The 14,902-nt window shown below is 28.1% G+C and overlaps 1 protein-coding gene across 1 annotated transcript in view; it reads left to right on the top strand.

Annotated features, from left to right (window-relative positions):
- Positions 1-4,611: 4,611 nt before the first annotated feature.
- LOC107447163 (vesicle-associated membrane protein 1) overlaps positions 4,612-14,902 on the top strand; it is a 21,319-nt gene continuing 11,028 nt past the window's right edge. The window contains exons 1-3 of the mRNA XM_043056092.2: positions 4,612-4,750; positions 10,907-11,042; positions 13,212-13,290. Coding sequence (XP_042912026.1) covers positions 4,749-4,750; positions 10,907-11,042; positions 13,212-13,290 — 217 coding nt within the window. The 5' untranslated portion in view covers positions 4,612-4,748. The remainder of the gene's footprint in view (positions 4,751-10,906; positions 11,043-13,211; positions 13,291-14,902) is intronic.

Raw genomic sequence — 14,902 nt, 5'->3', positions numbered from 1 at the left:
TTTTTTATATGAATTTGAATAAGGTGTCTCTTTTAAATTCTTCGAAGAATTTAAAAGAGACACGCTAAACGTTGCGTTGGATAAGCTGATTATGGATTTAAACAAAAGGAGCCAAGTCTATGAGATGTATAGCAAGAAATTCCAATTTTTAATGGATTTGCAAGACAAAAATATGGATCTTGAAAGTGTACGTAATATTGTTGATTATTATCCAGATGGCGTAGACGAGCATTTAGTGAATGAGTGCATTCAGTTAAAATCTTATTTACTTCAGTCTAAGCTCTTGCAGTCAAATTTTTATGCTAATTTATGAAAAGAAATTTGTTGACGTTTTCCCAAATTGCTACACTATCTTAAGGATTTTTTTAACTTTTGCCAATCACTAGCTGTGAAGCTGAGCGCTCTTTCTCCAGGATGTCATATATAGAAAACAAATATAGGACAACAATGTCGAACCATCGACTAAATCATTTATCAGTTCTTTACATAAATTGTGATTTAACGAAGGACTTACAATGTGATGAGCAAATAAAGAAATTTGCAGCGCAAAAATGCAGAAAGGTTGCTTTATAATTTATATAACATAACTACACATAACCTGTCAATTTCTTTTGCAATAATGTTGTACAGTTGCTGTTTGTATAGACCAGAGGTCGCCAAAGTGGTCTATATAGACCCCCAGGGGTCTATTTAACAAAAGTGGGGGTTGATCTGAGCCAGGGGATCGATTGGGAGTCGAAGAAAAAACAATTCTTAATGCGCAAATCACACATACCTAATTAAGTATGTAAAATTTGTAATTTTTTTTATAATAGACTTAATATCAGTTTCTATATAGAACATAAATTAATAAACGTATATTNTTTTTTTCTATATACTTATCTACATTCCTATAGAAAACAGTTTTTTGACAAAACGGCTATTAGGGCCCCAAAGTAGTTTCAGCCCAGGGCCCCACAAATTCACGATCCGCCCATGATTCTAAGATTTAATTATACCTTAATTTAAGGGTCGCAATTCAATCTCTATCATGAAAAAAAAAGCTATGTAAGTGAATTTTGTGGGTAAGTAAATTTTGTGATTGATTCTATAACATAAATTATTTTCGGCACAAATAAGCTAGCTCATGAAACTAATTGTGTGACTTAAAATCTTTTTAATATAGCTATTAAAATGAATCTAAAAAAATTTGATTCAAAAACTATTAATAATTATAATTTTTATTATTTAATTTAATGACGTTCAAAAAAATTTTGAATGATATAATTTTCACGTCACATTACGCAATTTTAAATCGCTACATAGAAAATTTTATTCTTATCAGATCAGTTGAGTGGCTCATGAAAAATTAAAAATAATGTCGTTCTTTTATATTTTAATTCAAGGTTTCATCGAAACATTGATTTTGTTTGATAAACATTTTTAAACAGTTGTAATTCTATTAGTTTTGATATCCTATCATTACTGAATTAAATATTAAAAATTATTACAATTATTCGATTGATCCTGAATGATTATTTGTTTAATATTTTATCTCATTTTCGTTATCCGTTATTTGAAAACTAATTTGTTCTGATTAAAGAAATAAAAATTTAAGAAGAAACTTTTTTCTGAAACTTATTTAAAATCATACTTATTTTTGTAAAAATTGAATATGACGGAAAATAATCTTTTGTAAAAATTTTAATAAAGTAGGTTATTTTTTTCCCCAACACACTTTTAAAACAATAATGTCCAAAAATACTTTTTTTTTAAAAAAAAATCGAAGTTTTCATTTATTCATTTTTTTAATCAAATGGTACAAACTTACTATTGTGAAAAAAGTATGCAAGTTTATTCGCAAATATGCATCATGTGATTGAAAAAAAAAAAACTCAAATCCCGATATCTGTCATTAAAAATTTTAAATAAATGAGTGTATTTTAAAAACTTATTTACACAATAAATTCAAACTCTAATTAAGGTAAGGAAAACTTCTCGAGCATTTTATATTTTTCTCGAAGAAATTCGTGGTAAAAATTTGCTTTTGAGAATCAATAAAAATAATTTTTAAATACAGTCTTTTAATTAGAACTTGCATACGCGATTTTGTATTGCCTCGTACTACAGAGTGTAAATTACTTCTTATTTCAACAACACCAAAAAAATTTCACAAAAAATTCGAGTAAAACTTTGAATACGATTTTTTTTTTAAATTTTGTTTAATTATTTCAGATGCATAGAAAAATTTAAATAGTAAGAGAATGTACATTCAAAACAGTAAAAAGAAAAGTTAGAAAAAGAAAACGTACATTTAAAACAAATGATGTATGATGAATGACACTTTAAGAGCTATTTGTACTGAGAAAATAATCAATACTGCATTGACCCCCCCCCCCACAATAAGACAAAATCGTGTTCTTGAGAGAACTTTATTTCATTAATTCTTATTTAGATAATTAAAGACAATAATATTTAGGTCTTATTAAATATAATCGATTTTATTTATTATCTTTTCCTTCGGCGCCCTTGATTCGTCCCTTCCAAGGGTGTCTTTAAAATTTGAGGGGAGATAAAACAGTATTTTACGATATCGCTAAATATTTACATATCTGGCCGGGCATATAAGGGTAAAAAAATGCATATCACGGGTACGCGGGCAATTTAATTTTCGATCAATGCTCAAAACAGGATTTGAAAAACAATTTTAAATTTACGCTTTCATATATAAGGTGAGTATTCAAAAATAAATATAAGCTTTAAAAAAAATAAATATATATATTAAAAAACTAAAAATAAACAAACAAAAGAAAGAACGGTCGAATAAACAAAACCCCAATTATTAAATAAAAATAAACGAGCCGAAATTGAAACTAAGAGGAACAGCAAGATATTTTTTCAATCCCTTCTTTATTTTAATTCAAGCATTTGGCTAGATTATAGGCTTTGATTGAATTATGAATATTCATAGTTAGTTATGCCCTTTTATTTCTTCATTAGGTATAAATGATTGCTTGGTAATGAGTTTCTCTCATAGAAGCTTCAACTTTTAAAGAGCGTAATATAAATTAATTATATTTCATGGCGATATTTGTTATAATCAAAAGACTAGATCTTATTTCTTCCCTACCATTTGCAGGGTTATTCCTTCTGCAATTATTATTATTATTATTAATGCCCTATTTTGTTTTGATTTAGCATCAAAATTCGAAATATCTACTAACCTATGTTTTACCCATATAAAATTAGTAAGTATATCGCTAAAAATGACTAGTTAAAAAAAAGTAACTATAAATTTGTAAAATAAATTTATGTTTCACAACCAGACATTAATGTTATTAATAAAATGTAAATAATTAATTTTTCTGTTATCTTAAAATAAAAATACTGCATTTACCCTAAAAGAAATGCAGTTTTCTTTTTTAAAAAATGAAGAAAAGAGCAAATTCTTAAATGACTGTGTTAAAATTCAAATTTTAAATGAAACAAACGATCTTGTTTCAAAAGACAGAACTCATGAACGAGTACATTCTGGAAAATGGGTGCATTTCCGAAGTCTTAATTAGTAATCAATGGCCTTTTTTACCATTTTACAAAAAATTTACCGATATTCACTTCACCTGCTTTTTCAAACAGCTTTTTTTACCAGCACCCAAAAGTTAATCCATGGGATAAAAAAATCTAAGCAGTTTATTCTTAAAGCAGACGATTATTAAGTCAATACTTTAAAATCTCTTTCTTTTTTTTAAAAGTGACCTTTATATCTCTGATGAACACAATAGAATAAGCCAAACTTAGTAAAAAATTAAAAAAGTAAGTATATCATACCGTTAAAAAAAAAAACTTTGACATTTGTTTTCGAAAGGATAGCACAGATAATCAACAAAAGCGAGTAGAGGACATTGAAATTATTTGCCGGGATACATTTCTTTGCATACATATTCTTCATAGTTGCAGCAAATTATTTAACGAAAAGGAAAAAAAAAACTTTTAAAAACTTAAGTTTTAGACAGTTTTTTTTCCTTTTCACGTCGATAACAACGTGGATATCGACGTGGTGAAATGGCACCCAAATGTTGATTGCATAAATTTGTCGTTCTTTGGCTCATTTAAGAGTTTTAAGCAAAAGTATTAAATCAGTAATTACTGCCACTCCTTTTTTCATTATATTTATTTAGGATGCAAAGTAAAACAAAGATGCCAAGCAATTGCGATTCGTGTATGCGAAATCGGAAAGACGAATAAGAATCTGATTGGTGAAAATTACAAATTTTAGTCACAAAAAACTCGCCAATCAGATTCTTTTCCCTCTCGTAGCTGAATTCACAAACGTGATGTTTTTATATGCAGTGAGAAGAGCACTTCAAGCGTTTGAAATTTAAGTGCTTGAGTGAGAATGGTTCCTATACGGGGATTTTATTTTTATTAAAGTCTCATTGGCGATTGCATTAAAGCTGTGCCAGTGAAATAACAATTGAAAAAAAGATCACTTTTTGTGAAAAGATCCATTTCAGCTTAATCATGATTAAATGAAAACTTAAAATATGGTTTTATGAATGATATATATATTTTTAAGAGCTTCAAAAATATCTTCTCATATGTTTTTTGTAAAAAATAAAATACTTGCACTTTGATTTAATACCGTTCATTACGTCACTGCGTGTCAAAGACTGCAGTGTTTCTCACGAAGTTCTTGTTTGTATTAAATTATTCTGTAATTAATTTGTTAATCTAAATACTTCTTAAAGAAACAAATAATTTAGTTAAAAATGTAAGTTTCTATTTAAAGCATGTACATTCATACTGTTTAACATTATACTTACCACTTAAAATACGTATTGATTGAATGCCAAGATGTGACATTAAAGCGATAAATAATTTATTTCGCCGCATATTACATTTTATTAGTGCATTTGTATTTCAGAAACTAAAATTCTGTTTATATAAATTCTGTTTTTTATTGCAAGAAACATTGTTTTTCTTGTTGATTTTAATTCGCATATGCGTATTCATATAAATTTCTTGATTTTTATTTTACTATGCGATCAAGAAAGGCTAATGTTTTGCGTCAATTTCTTAAATTGTTTTATCAAATTAAAAACATTTAGCTATTTTGCATAGTTTAAAAACTTCTTTTATGGTTTGTGTTTTACTATATTATATATTTCTCTCTATATTAGATACATATTTAAAGATAATTTATAAATATCTAATGGAATGTGTTACTTGAAACAACAATTCCTAAACATTAGAAAATGCTGTACCACCATTCCTAACCATTATCGTCCAAACATAAATCTAATGATTTTATTTATTTTTATTTTGTATGTGTATGAAACTGAATATGTATACATATACATGGATAGTAGAGTATGTATTTTTTGTAACTATGAGGTTTTTTTGACATGTATTTTTAAAGTTCCTAATTGTTATATTGTAATCTAATTTGAGTAATATACAGTCCTCATTACATATAGTCTATATTAATACCCCATAGTCTATATTTATAACTATCTTATTTTAATCAAATATTTTTTATTATCTTATAATTGTAATTTAGCCTACGCTGTGTAATTTTTTCTTACATTACCACATTTTATTATATTAGGCAACCAAATGACATACCATATTTAATAGCTGATTTTATAGACAATTGGCTAAATTCAACTCATTTTAAGTTGAATAGTAACAAATTAAAGCTAATTTTACTTATATAATTATTCTCAATAGGTTTTAATTTATTTATATTATAAAAGTTGATAGGAATATATTTATTGAACAAGTTTATTGATCCTAAGTAGATTATTTACTTAAACTGTAGGTTATTTACAACGATGCAGTTGTAAATTTTATAACAAGGAAAAAATTTATGCTTGTGTTATATATGTTCTCAACATCATGTAGTTTAATTTAACTGAAATAAACCAAGTAGATTTAGACTAAAAATGAGTTAATACTTGAACAATGGGAAAAATGAGTATTCTACTGACACTTTATGTTAGTAGCTTCCTTTAACTTTCTGTTTTAAAGTTGACACTAAATATCAAATAAAAATTCTAAAATATTGTTTTGTTTATACTAAAGAAGACATCATGTGTACATATTTATAATAGGTTGACAGAACAACTTTATGAATATCTGGCAATACTTAATTGTTTAAATTGTAGCATTATCAGCATAGTTGATCAGACAGCCCAATGTGGGCCAATGCCTTCCTCCAAAGATTTCTCCATAATGACTTCAGATTTATATTTGATCTCCAATTCTTTTTCATTAATTCCAAGAATATCAGCCAGCCCCAAAAAAGCCAATAAATATTGTAGGATTTTAATAAAGTTTTAAAAAAATGTCTTAGACATGACACATTTTCACCGACTTGTAAGTTGCTATTTAAAAAAATTACAAAGAAAGGGTTAGTTACAGAGAAACTCACAGCATTAAACTTGTGAACTGTTTTTTCTATTTCGTCCTTTTCCTCATGGTTTTTGAAATGCTGACATCTTCAATATGACATAATTAGAAAAAGGATTTTTGTACTAGAATATCATTTGGATAATTCTACTTAAAAAAGAAGCAGTTTACAGGTAACATTAATTCTTCATTCACACTTGGTGTTGTGAAGAATGTATAAGATAATATTCGTGAAATAAAGTTCTTTATCAAATGTAGATTATATTAGTGTGAATAAGAGGCGAAGCAATAAAATAAATTGTCATTTAAACTCTTAAATTATAAAATGAAATAATGTATAAAATTAAATGTTTGTTAATTTACTTGCACTTTTAATTACTGTCGATGACCATTTGGAAATTTTTTATGCCCCTGAAAAAAAGCAGTCACTTTTTTTAATTTCTTATCACTGTGAGTCTGTTGAGATAATAACGAATTCAATTAATAAATATTTGTATTTCTTATTTTTTAAGTTTATTATTAACACAAATATCAAAATATGAGAATAGCATTTAATGAAGATTTTCAATAGAAACTATTTAGGCAACTTCGATTTCACATGAAATGTTTTTTATAAAATATGAAACTCATTTAATAAGTTATCATTCATCAATCAAGTTTTTTCTTTAAAAAATAAAAAAAATCTTGATACCTGGGATTATTTTGAATTTGTGTTGATTTCACAAATTTGACTTTGAAGTTTTGGGAAAAAAATATTCTTGAAGTTAATTTGGTATATTTGTTGAACAGATGAAAAATTTGAGTCTTGGGTTGAAAAAGGAAGAAAGAGAAAAACAAGTGTAAAAGGGGTCTTGAACAAATTTTAAAGTGATGTTAAACAAGAGAACAAAATGTACAATGTGAGAACAAAATGTAGTTAAGAATTATCAAACTGATTGTTCATGAATTTTCTGATTCAATTCAGATCATCTATATGACGTTATTCTATAAACCACAATTATCTATAAACTGCACTAGCGTGTAATTTGTGTTATGTAGTTTGTGGATGTAAGAGATGAAATCTGCAAAACTATGTAGGAACGATTAACCTTTCATTATTTGTTTAATTATTTGCTGAGAGGTGACAATTTAAAAAGCTAAGTAAAGCAGAATTCATTGATTTCTTTATTATTACATAGTAATAATGCTGCAGAAAATTTTGATTTTTTTTTTCTTGTAATAGTAAATACTTAAGTCTTTTTAAGTATTTGTATCTAAAAATTAAAGCATTTTAAGATTGATTTGTTCCAAACTAATATTGCTGTATTTAGTTGGCGAATTTAAAGATAAGTGAAATGAATATAAAATTCCATAAAATGTAAATCCTCAGGTCCTGAAGTTTGTATTATAAAGAACTTCTACTGCATAATAACTGGTAATTAATTCCATCATTTTAAAACTTTGGTTGGTACATGGAAGAAAAATAATTTTTTTAGCACACATATTCTTAAAGTTTAGGTATATTAGGCATAAAAAAACAATTTTTTCTGTTAGCTTTTTTATGATTTTCTTTCAATTATGATAGTGGAAATGCATTCTACCCTGGCCTTGCCCTATGCAATATTGTAGTCTCCGTTGGAGTATGGTTTCACTCTTTAGATATTATGTCTACTCATCTCTAATCTATGAGTAGTACTCATAGCCTGAACACCTGAATTGGTTTTTATTGAGTTGTATAAAAGGGTAATACTCTTTATCATTTTAATTATAATATGGGTCCTCTTCCTCTAAATCCTGGAAAGCAATAAGAATTTACTAATAAATTAAATTTTAATACTTGTTTATTTATGGATAACATCTTTTTCATTGCATATTACATGAAATTAATTTTTTTAACTTGTAGCTGATATCCAAAATCAGCAGTTTTAAGAGTTTCAAATTTTAGACCTTAAACTGTACAACCTTATTAAAAACATATTATATAACATAAAACATATAATTTTAATGCACCATATTGCCATATAGTTTTGTGATGCTTTAGCTTATATGATTTTAAAGTTTTAATCTATGTATATAATAAAATAAAGAATTTGTGTGTTTGTGCCTGTATACTGTCTTGCGGGTAAAATGTACTCTTTAAAAATATGAACTTCAACATGAAAGTAAGTGAGTAAAATTGTAAATAAATTATGAAGCATGATTTTTGATTTTTTAACTGTATTTTTTTATTCAGAGAATTTAAAAAAATTGAATTTCCCCTTTGGTTTAGTGGAGGCCATTTTTTTGAAGTAAACTATAAACAATTCAATTTTGTCAAATATATTAAAGATGAGATCAATGATGTTCGATAGCTTATAACTCTAATTAAAAAAAGTTAGCTTATTGCGTGTTCTGAACTATTTAATTATTTTTTATTCGTTATGCTACCTGAATGATCAACGTGATCATTGTAGCATTAGTGGACAATGTGATCAAATTAGAATTTTTAAGGTTACCTGAAACCACAGGTTAATTTTATTTATAGTCATGGTTTTAAAATTTGTTACTATATAACTAAAAAGCAATGGTAATTGAAATTAAAATTAAATTTGTACTGAAGATCAAAATTAATGGGGAAATTGTACTAATTCATTGAGGATATATGTAAAAAATACCAATATTGCTATTGGCACTAATAATAATTAATTTTGGTGATAGTAACTGTTTGGAGTAAAATAATAAGCTCTATAATAAAAGGCAAAATGAATAGAGCTAATTAGTTTAAGTGGACATGGAAAAATCGAACTACTATTGGCGTCAATAATGCTTAATTAATATTGGTATTTGGTGCTAATTGAAATAAAAAAATAAGTGAACTAAAAAGCAAATTTAATGGAAAAAATTATTTGTTTGTTATTGGGAACTGTAAAAAGTTGCCATGCTATTATTGGCAACAATAGTGCTTAATTTTGGTAATAATCTACTGGCATAATGGTAATTAGTGCAGTTTTAATGGGTAGAAAGTATGCTTTTATATAGCTTCCATATTTTATGAGTAAATTTGGTATTCATTATAGCTGCACCAATACTGTATATTTTTATGCAAAATTTTTTATGTCTCCTCACAGATATAAGTACCAGAGAAAGTAGCTTGATAGTGGTAAATTTTAAATATCATGATTTGTCTAGTGCAACAGCATTATGGCAGATGATATCGAATACAGTTATTCTTTATTTTGATGGAATGAACAACTAAGTGCATGTTTTGCTTAATCATGTAAAGCCATCATGAAGGCAGCCAATAATTATAAAAGAAAAAAACTTATTTCAGCTTTATTATTTGTCTTGTGTTTGTCTTAGTTTTCTGCATGATTTTGTAGTGTTTCACCCCTACGAAGAACGGATATTCAACTAGTAGATAATATAATACAGTACAGAACCCATTATCCGGAAATCAGAAAACCGGAAAACCAAAAAACCGGAACGAAGTTTGATAAATTTTCCCGCCATATTTTTAAAAAAAATGTTTTTTCCCTCATAAGATTTTNGGAAAAAAAAATTTTTTTTTTTTTAAATGGTGGGGAAATTTATCGAATTTCGTTCCGGTTTTTTGGTTTTCCGGTTTTCTGATTTCCGGTTAACGGGTTCCGTACTGTACTATTGACGTCAAATAATGCTTAATTAATATTGGTATTTGGTGCTAATTGAAATAGAAAAATTAGCTTACTAAAAAGCAAATTTAATGGAAAAAATAATTTGTTTGTTATTGGGAACTGTAAAAAGTTGCCATGCTATTATTGGCAACAATGGTGCTTAATTTTGATAATAGTCTACTGGCATAATGGTAATTAGTGCAGTTTTAATAGGTACCAAATATACTTTTATATAGCTATAAAGTATTTGAGTAAATTTGGTGTCTATTATAGCTGCACCAATACTGTAAATTTTTTATGGCTCCTCGAAGATATAAGTACTAGAGAAGGTAGCTTGATTGTGGTAAATTTTAAATATCGTGAGTTGTCTAGAGCAACAGCATTATGGCAGATGATATCGAATAAAGTTATTCTTTATTTGAACAACTAAGTGCATGTTTTGCTTTCTCTAATCATGTAAAGCCATCATGAAGGCAACCAATAATAATAAAAGAAAAAAACTTATTTCAGCTTTATTATTTGTGTTTGTCTTAGGTTTCTGCATGATTTTGTAGTGTTTCACCCCTACGAAGAACGGATATTCAACTAGTAGATAATATAATACTTGCATTGCTTCTCTACAAGTTTCCATAATCGTAAGATGTCATTTCTACTTGTGAAAGTAACATTAAAAGGAGAAGACGTATTGCTAGTACCAAAAGAGCTGTCGAGAGCAGACATTTTGAGCTTTGTCGTAGATGATTGGTGCATAGTTATTTAGGTCGTTTTAAATACCTGTTAACACAGCATCCACATCATATAACACATTGTACTCTGCCCTTAATATAAAATTTTGAATTTAAGGGCACTTTCAGAATTGTTTTTTTTAATTGAAGCATGATTCTTATTTTAATAACAATTATTAGGTCTGCAACTGAAGCTGCACCTCCAGCGGAAGGTCAAGAAGGTGCCGCTGAAGGTGGTGATGCACCTAAACCTCCAAATCCTCAGCATCAAGCTGCATCTAGAAGGTTACAACAAACTCAAGCCCAAGTTAATGAGGTAATGAAATACTTTAAAATTTAGATAAATAAATTTTTATTTATCTGCTAATGCTGTAGGAAAACTATCTTGTATATTTTTAAAGAAATGTAAGCTCATCTGAGCTGAAAGGTTATTGTTTTCAAAAGTGTTTGATTTAAATAAAAAGTATTTAAAATTAATGTAAGTTTTTTATCACGGGGAGGAACTATAACATCTGTATTTTAGGAATCTGATCTATTATCAGAATTTGTTTGTAAAACTCAATGCAAATTACCTTATTTTAATTAGGTTTTTCTTTAGATTTTTAAAAATCATGTCTTTAATCTCCTCAAATAATCTTTCTGAAGTGCAGGTCCTTGTTAAATATGTAATATGTTTTTTTTTGTAAATATTTTTCCTATTGAGATTTGTGATTCTTAAAATCTAAATGAAAACGGAAAAAGAATATTTCAAAAATCTTTCATTATTGCGTGAAAAAATGCAGCTATAACAAAAAATAAGACAGTTCCTATGAAAGTTGCAAATTAGTTGGCTTTGAAGTAAATTTGATCTTAATATACATTTTTTGTATTTTTAAATTTTCATAAAAATAAAACAGTTTTTTAAGTAAATGAAAGTAACTTTTATCAAGAGGCGAACATTTGATCTAAACTCATTTTCTTTTCTTTTTCCCCCCCCTTTTAATTTTTTTCCTTTCTTTTCTTTTTCCCCCTGTCTGTTCTTCTCCCTTTCTTTTCTTTTCCCTTTCTTTTCTTTTCCCCCTCTTTCTTTTCTTTTTTTTCCCCTGTCTTTTCTTCTTTTCCCTTTCTTTTCTTTTTTGCCCCTTTCTTTTCTTTTTTGCCCCTTTCTTTTGTTTCTTTTTCTCCCTTTCTTTTAATTTTTTCCCTTTCTTTTCTTTTTTTTCTTGAAAAAAAAAATTCTAATAACTTTAAAATTATGGTTTTACTTCTGCCAGTGAACTGGAAATTGTTAAAGAATGTACCCCTGATTATATTATATTGAGTTAAATTTTTCATGTGTTTAAGATTGATGTTTTTATCTTAATTTTATAACCATAAAGAGGCTTATGATTATGAAAATACACTGGTGAAACCGTTCGATGGGACAGATGGATTTTTTCTTCTTTGTAATAAAAAACTAACATAGCAAATAAAACAAAATAGGGGCATAACATGTACGCTCAATAAATAAACTGGTCGCTTGTCAAGCACAGCAGCTGACCAACACCACGACAGTCAAGAAAAACATGTTTAATAGGGTATATGATGGCTTCTTAACAGCTACAAAACTCTTGCATTGGTGTTTCATATTTTATTTCGGCGGTTTTTTTTCCAACAGGGTTTCGGGGGTCCTTATCAATCCTTTAACCACACCCACTTTTGCACCAAGACACTCCCTTGAGCTCATCCATGGTTAGTAGAGCTGAAATTTAATGTCCACGGGTCTCTCCTTGGCACCCATGTGACAGTCTTGGATACTCTATTCATTGAATATCCTCCAATCTTGTCTGTTTACCGCTAACCTGTCAGAGTACCTCTGTCAAACACATGAAGGTTAGTACCTCGCCCTGCTATGAAGTCTGCCTAGACCATCATACCTCTTTGACCATGGTGATAATTTTCGTTAATGTTAGATGGCCAATATCAATTCCTAGATTCTCTTCAGATAAGAACATGGCCTTAATCATCCTCTGTTAAAGACAGGTGTTCTCAGCATCATGCCTGACGGTCCTTTACGTGGTTCACGGTGAAAAGGACATGAACTACAGCGGGCCTAGCATACAGGCCACCTAGGCATATACTTATATTGTATTTTTCTAGTACATTTTTGTATGTAATTTTTTTCTCTGTTATATTTTACAAATTAAATTTTACTGTTGAAAAAAAAGATAAACTATTATCATGCTGAAAAAAAAGAAGGAATTTCGACACAACATTTTAACTACATTTATGTTATGGTATGTAATAAGGCAATCTTAGTATTATATTTGTTATATATTTATATTAGTTTTTAATTACTAACCCTTCTGGCAGCAAGCTGTTATATATTCCTCCAAGCTCTACAGGAAAAGCATTGATCTATTAAATAGCTTATGCCAGAAGGAATATTTATTTTGTGTTTGTTGATATCTTATTAATAAATCAATTAGAACTAAGCCTTTAACTTTACTTTTTTTTTTTACTGTAGGTTGTAGACATTATGCGTACAAATGTTGAAAAAGTCCTAGAAAGGGATCAAAAGTTATCTGAGCTGGATGATAGAGCTGGTACGTGAAGTTTGTTTATAACCATCTTTAAACTATTTTTTTAACATTTGAATGACTGAGCATTTTACATCTGGACCAATTTGTATAGAAATTTCTCTTCGATGTTGAAATTTCTTACACCGCATAAAAACTGGGTTTTTAGCAGGAAAAACCACAAGTGAAAGCACATTTTAGGTCTGATAAATACTCATTCATTTGAGATAACGGGTTTTAAAACATCTAGGTAGTATTCTTGTTTTCTAAATCCTTTGACATAGAATTTTTATTCAATATATTATACAGTAAAACCTTTTTTTGTGCGGTAGATAGGGACCGCATAAAAGAAATTGTACAAAAAAATTTTTTGAAAATTTTATAAATTCTTACATATAATAACAACTTTGTACGATATACAACCTAAATTTTTTTTGATGTGATGGTTAGGGACAGCATAAGAAAAGTCGGACTCAGAAAATACATCAATAATTCATGAAATAGATGAGAGAATGCTTTCAATTAAAATAAATAATTAAATTAGACCTAAAGAAATTCTAAAAATATTTAATTCTTCAATGTACATATACATGGAGAAGTTTTCAAATTATACATTAAATAGTTTGCTGCTATTCGTCGTAATCCAAAACGTGCATCTTCTTGTGATGAATTGGTTTAAAATCGCTTTCGTCGCTTCAAGATAGGATTTCAATTGACTTGTTTTTTGGTACCATAATGTCAGTGATCAGTTTTTGTGAAGACGGTCGACTGGTCAATTGCTTGTAAACGTCACGATAGTGAGACATGCATGATCTCAACTCTTTTTGGAATTTTAAGCGTGTTTCCGCATTGGTATCTATTTTACGAAAATGCGTTTCCAATTTTTTCGAAATATGGATCTCTGCAGGGCCAGATTTACGTATAAGCTAAATAAGCTGTAGCTTGGGGCCCCGAGATGACAAGGGCCCCCAGATCCTACTTCCCCCCTCTTTTTTTAAAGTTTTATTCGGAGCTGGGGCCCTCAGAAGCCCAAAATGCATTTTTTTTCTTTTTTACATTGTCGGACATAATAAATATAAATAAATGACTGAATAAAACAAAAAACTTCGTTGTCATTAGAAGGGAACATCATATCATATCATCTTTCAAGCAATTTGAGTATTAAAAAATTATATATAAATAAACAATTTTTTAGTTTAAAAGGTAAAAAAGTTTTTTTTTTGCCCCATCATTCGATTATCAGACTATTTAATATCTGTTTCTAAGGATCAGAATTCCCTTTTATTTTACTCTAAAATTGTACAAATGATATGTTTAACGCTTTCATGTGATATACAGCAGTTTTAAATAGCATTTTAAAATATCTAAAAAAAGGACAGAAATTGTCAGTTCAAAAAAAAAATTAACTAATACTTTTGAATAAGAATTTAAATAACTACACACGTTTGTTTTGCTATCTCATTCTATATAGCATTATTTAGAGTAGACAGTTGCGTGTGGGTGTGATGATGACGTAATAAAAGAGGCATACAAAAAAAGCAAATTTCATTTCAGTTAAAATCCTCAATATTATATTTTTAAACTCCTCGAAAATGTAGTAAAAGAGGTATACAAATTAACTGTCGCAAACAAATTAATA

This window comes from Parasteatoda tepidariorum, chromosome 6, assembly GCF_043381705.1.
Source record: "Parasteatoda tepidariorum isolate YZ-2023 chromosome 6, CAS_Ptep_4.0, whole genome shotgun sequence".
NCBI classification, from domain to species: domain Eukaryota; kingdom Metazoa; phylum Arthropoda; class Arachnida; order Araneae; family Theridiidae; genus Parasteatoda; species Parasteatoda tepidariorum.
The sequence above is the reverse complement of the archived record's forward strand: the minus strand, read 5'-3'. Positions and strand labels throughout refer to the sequence as shown.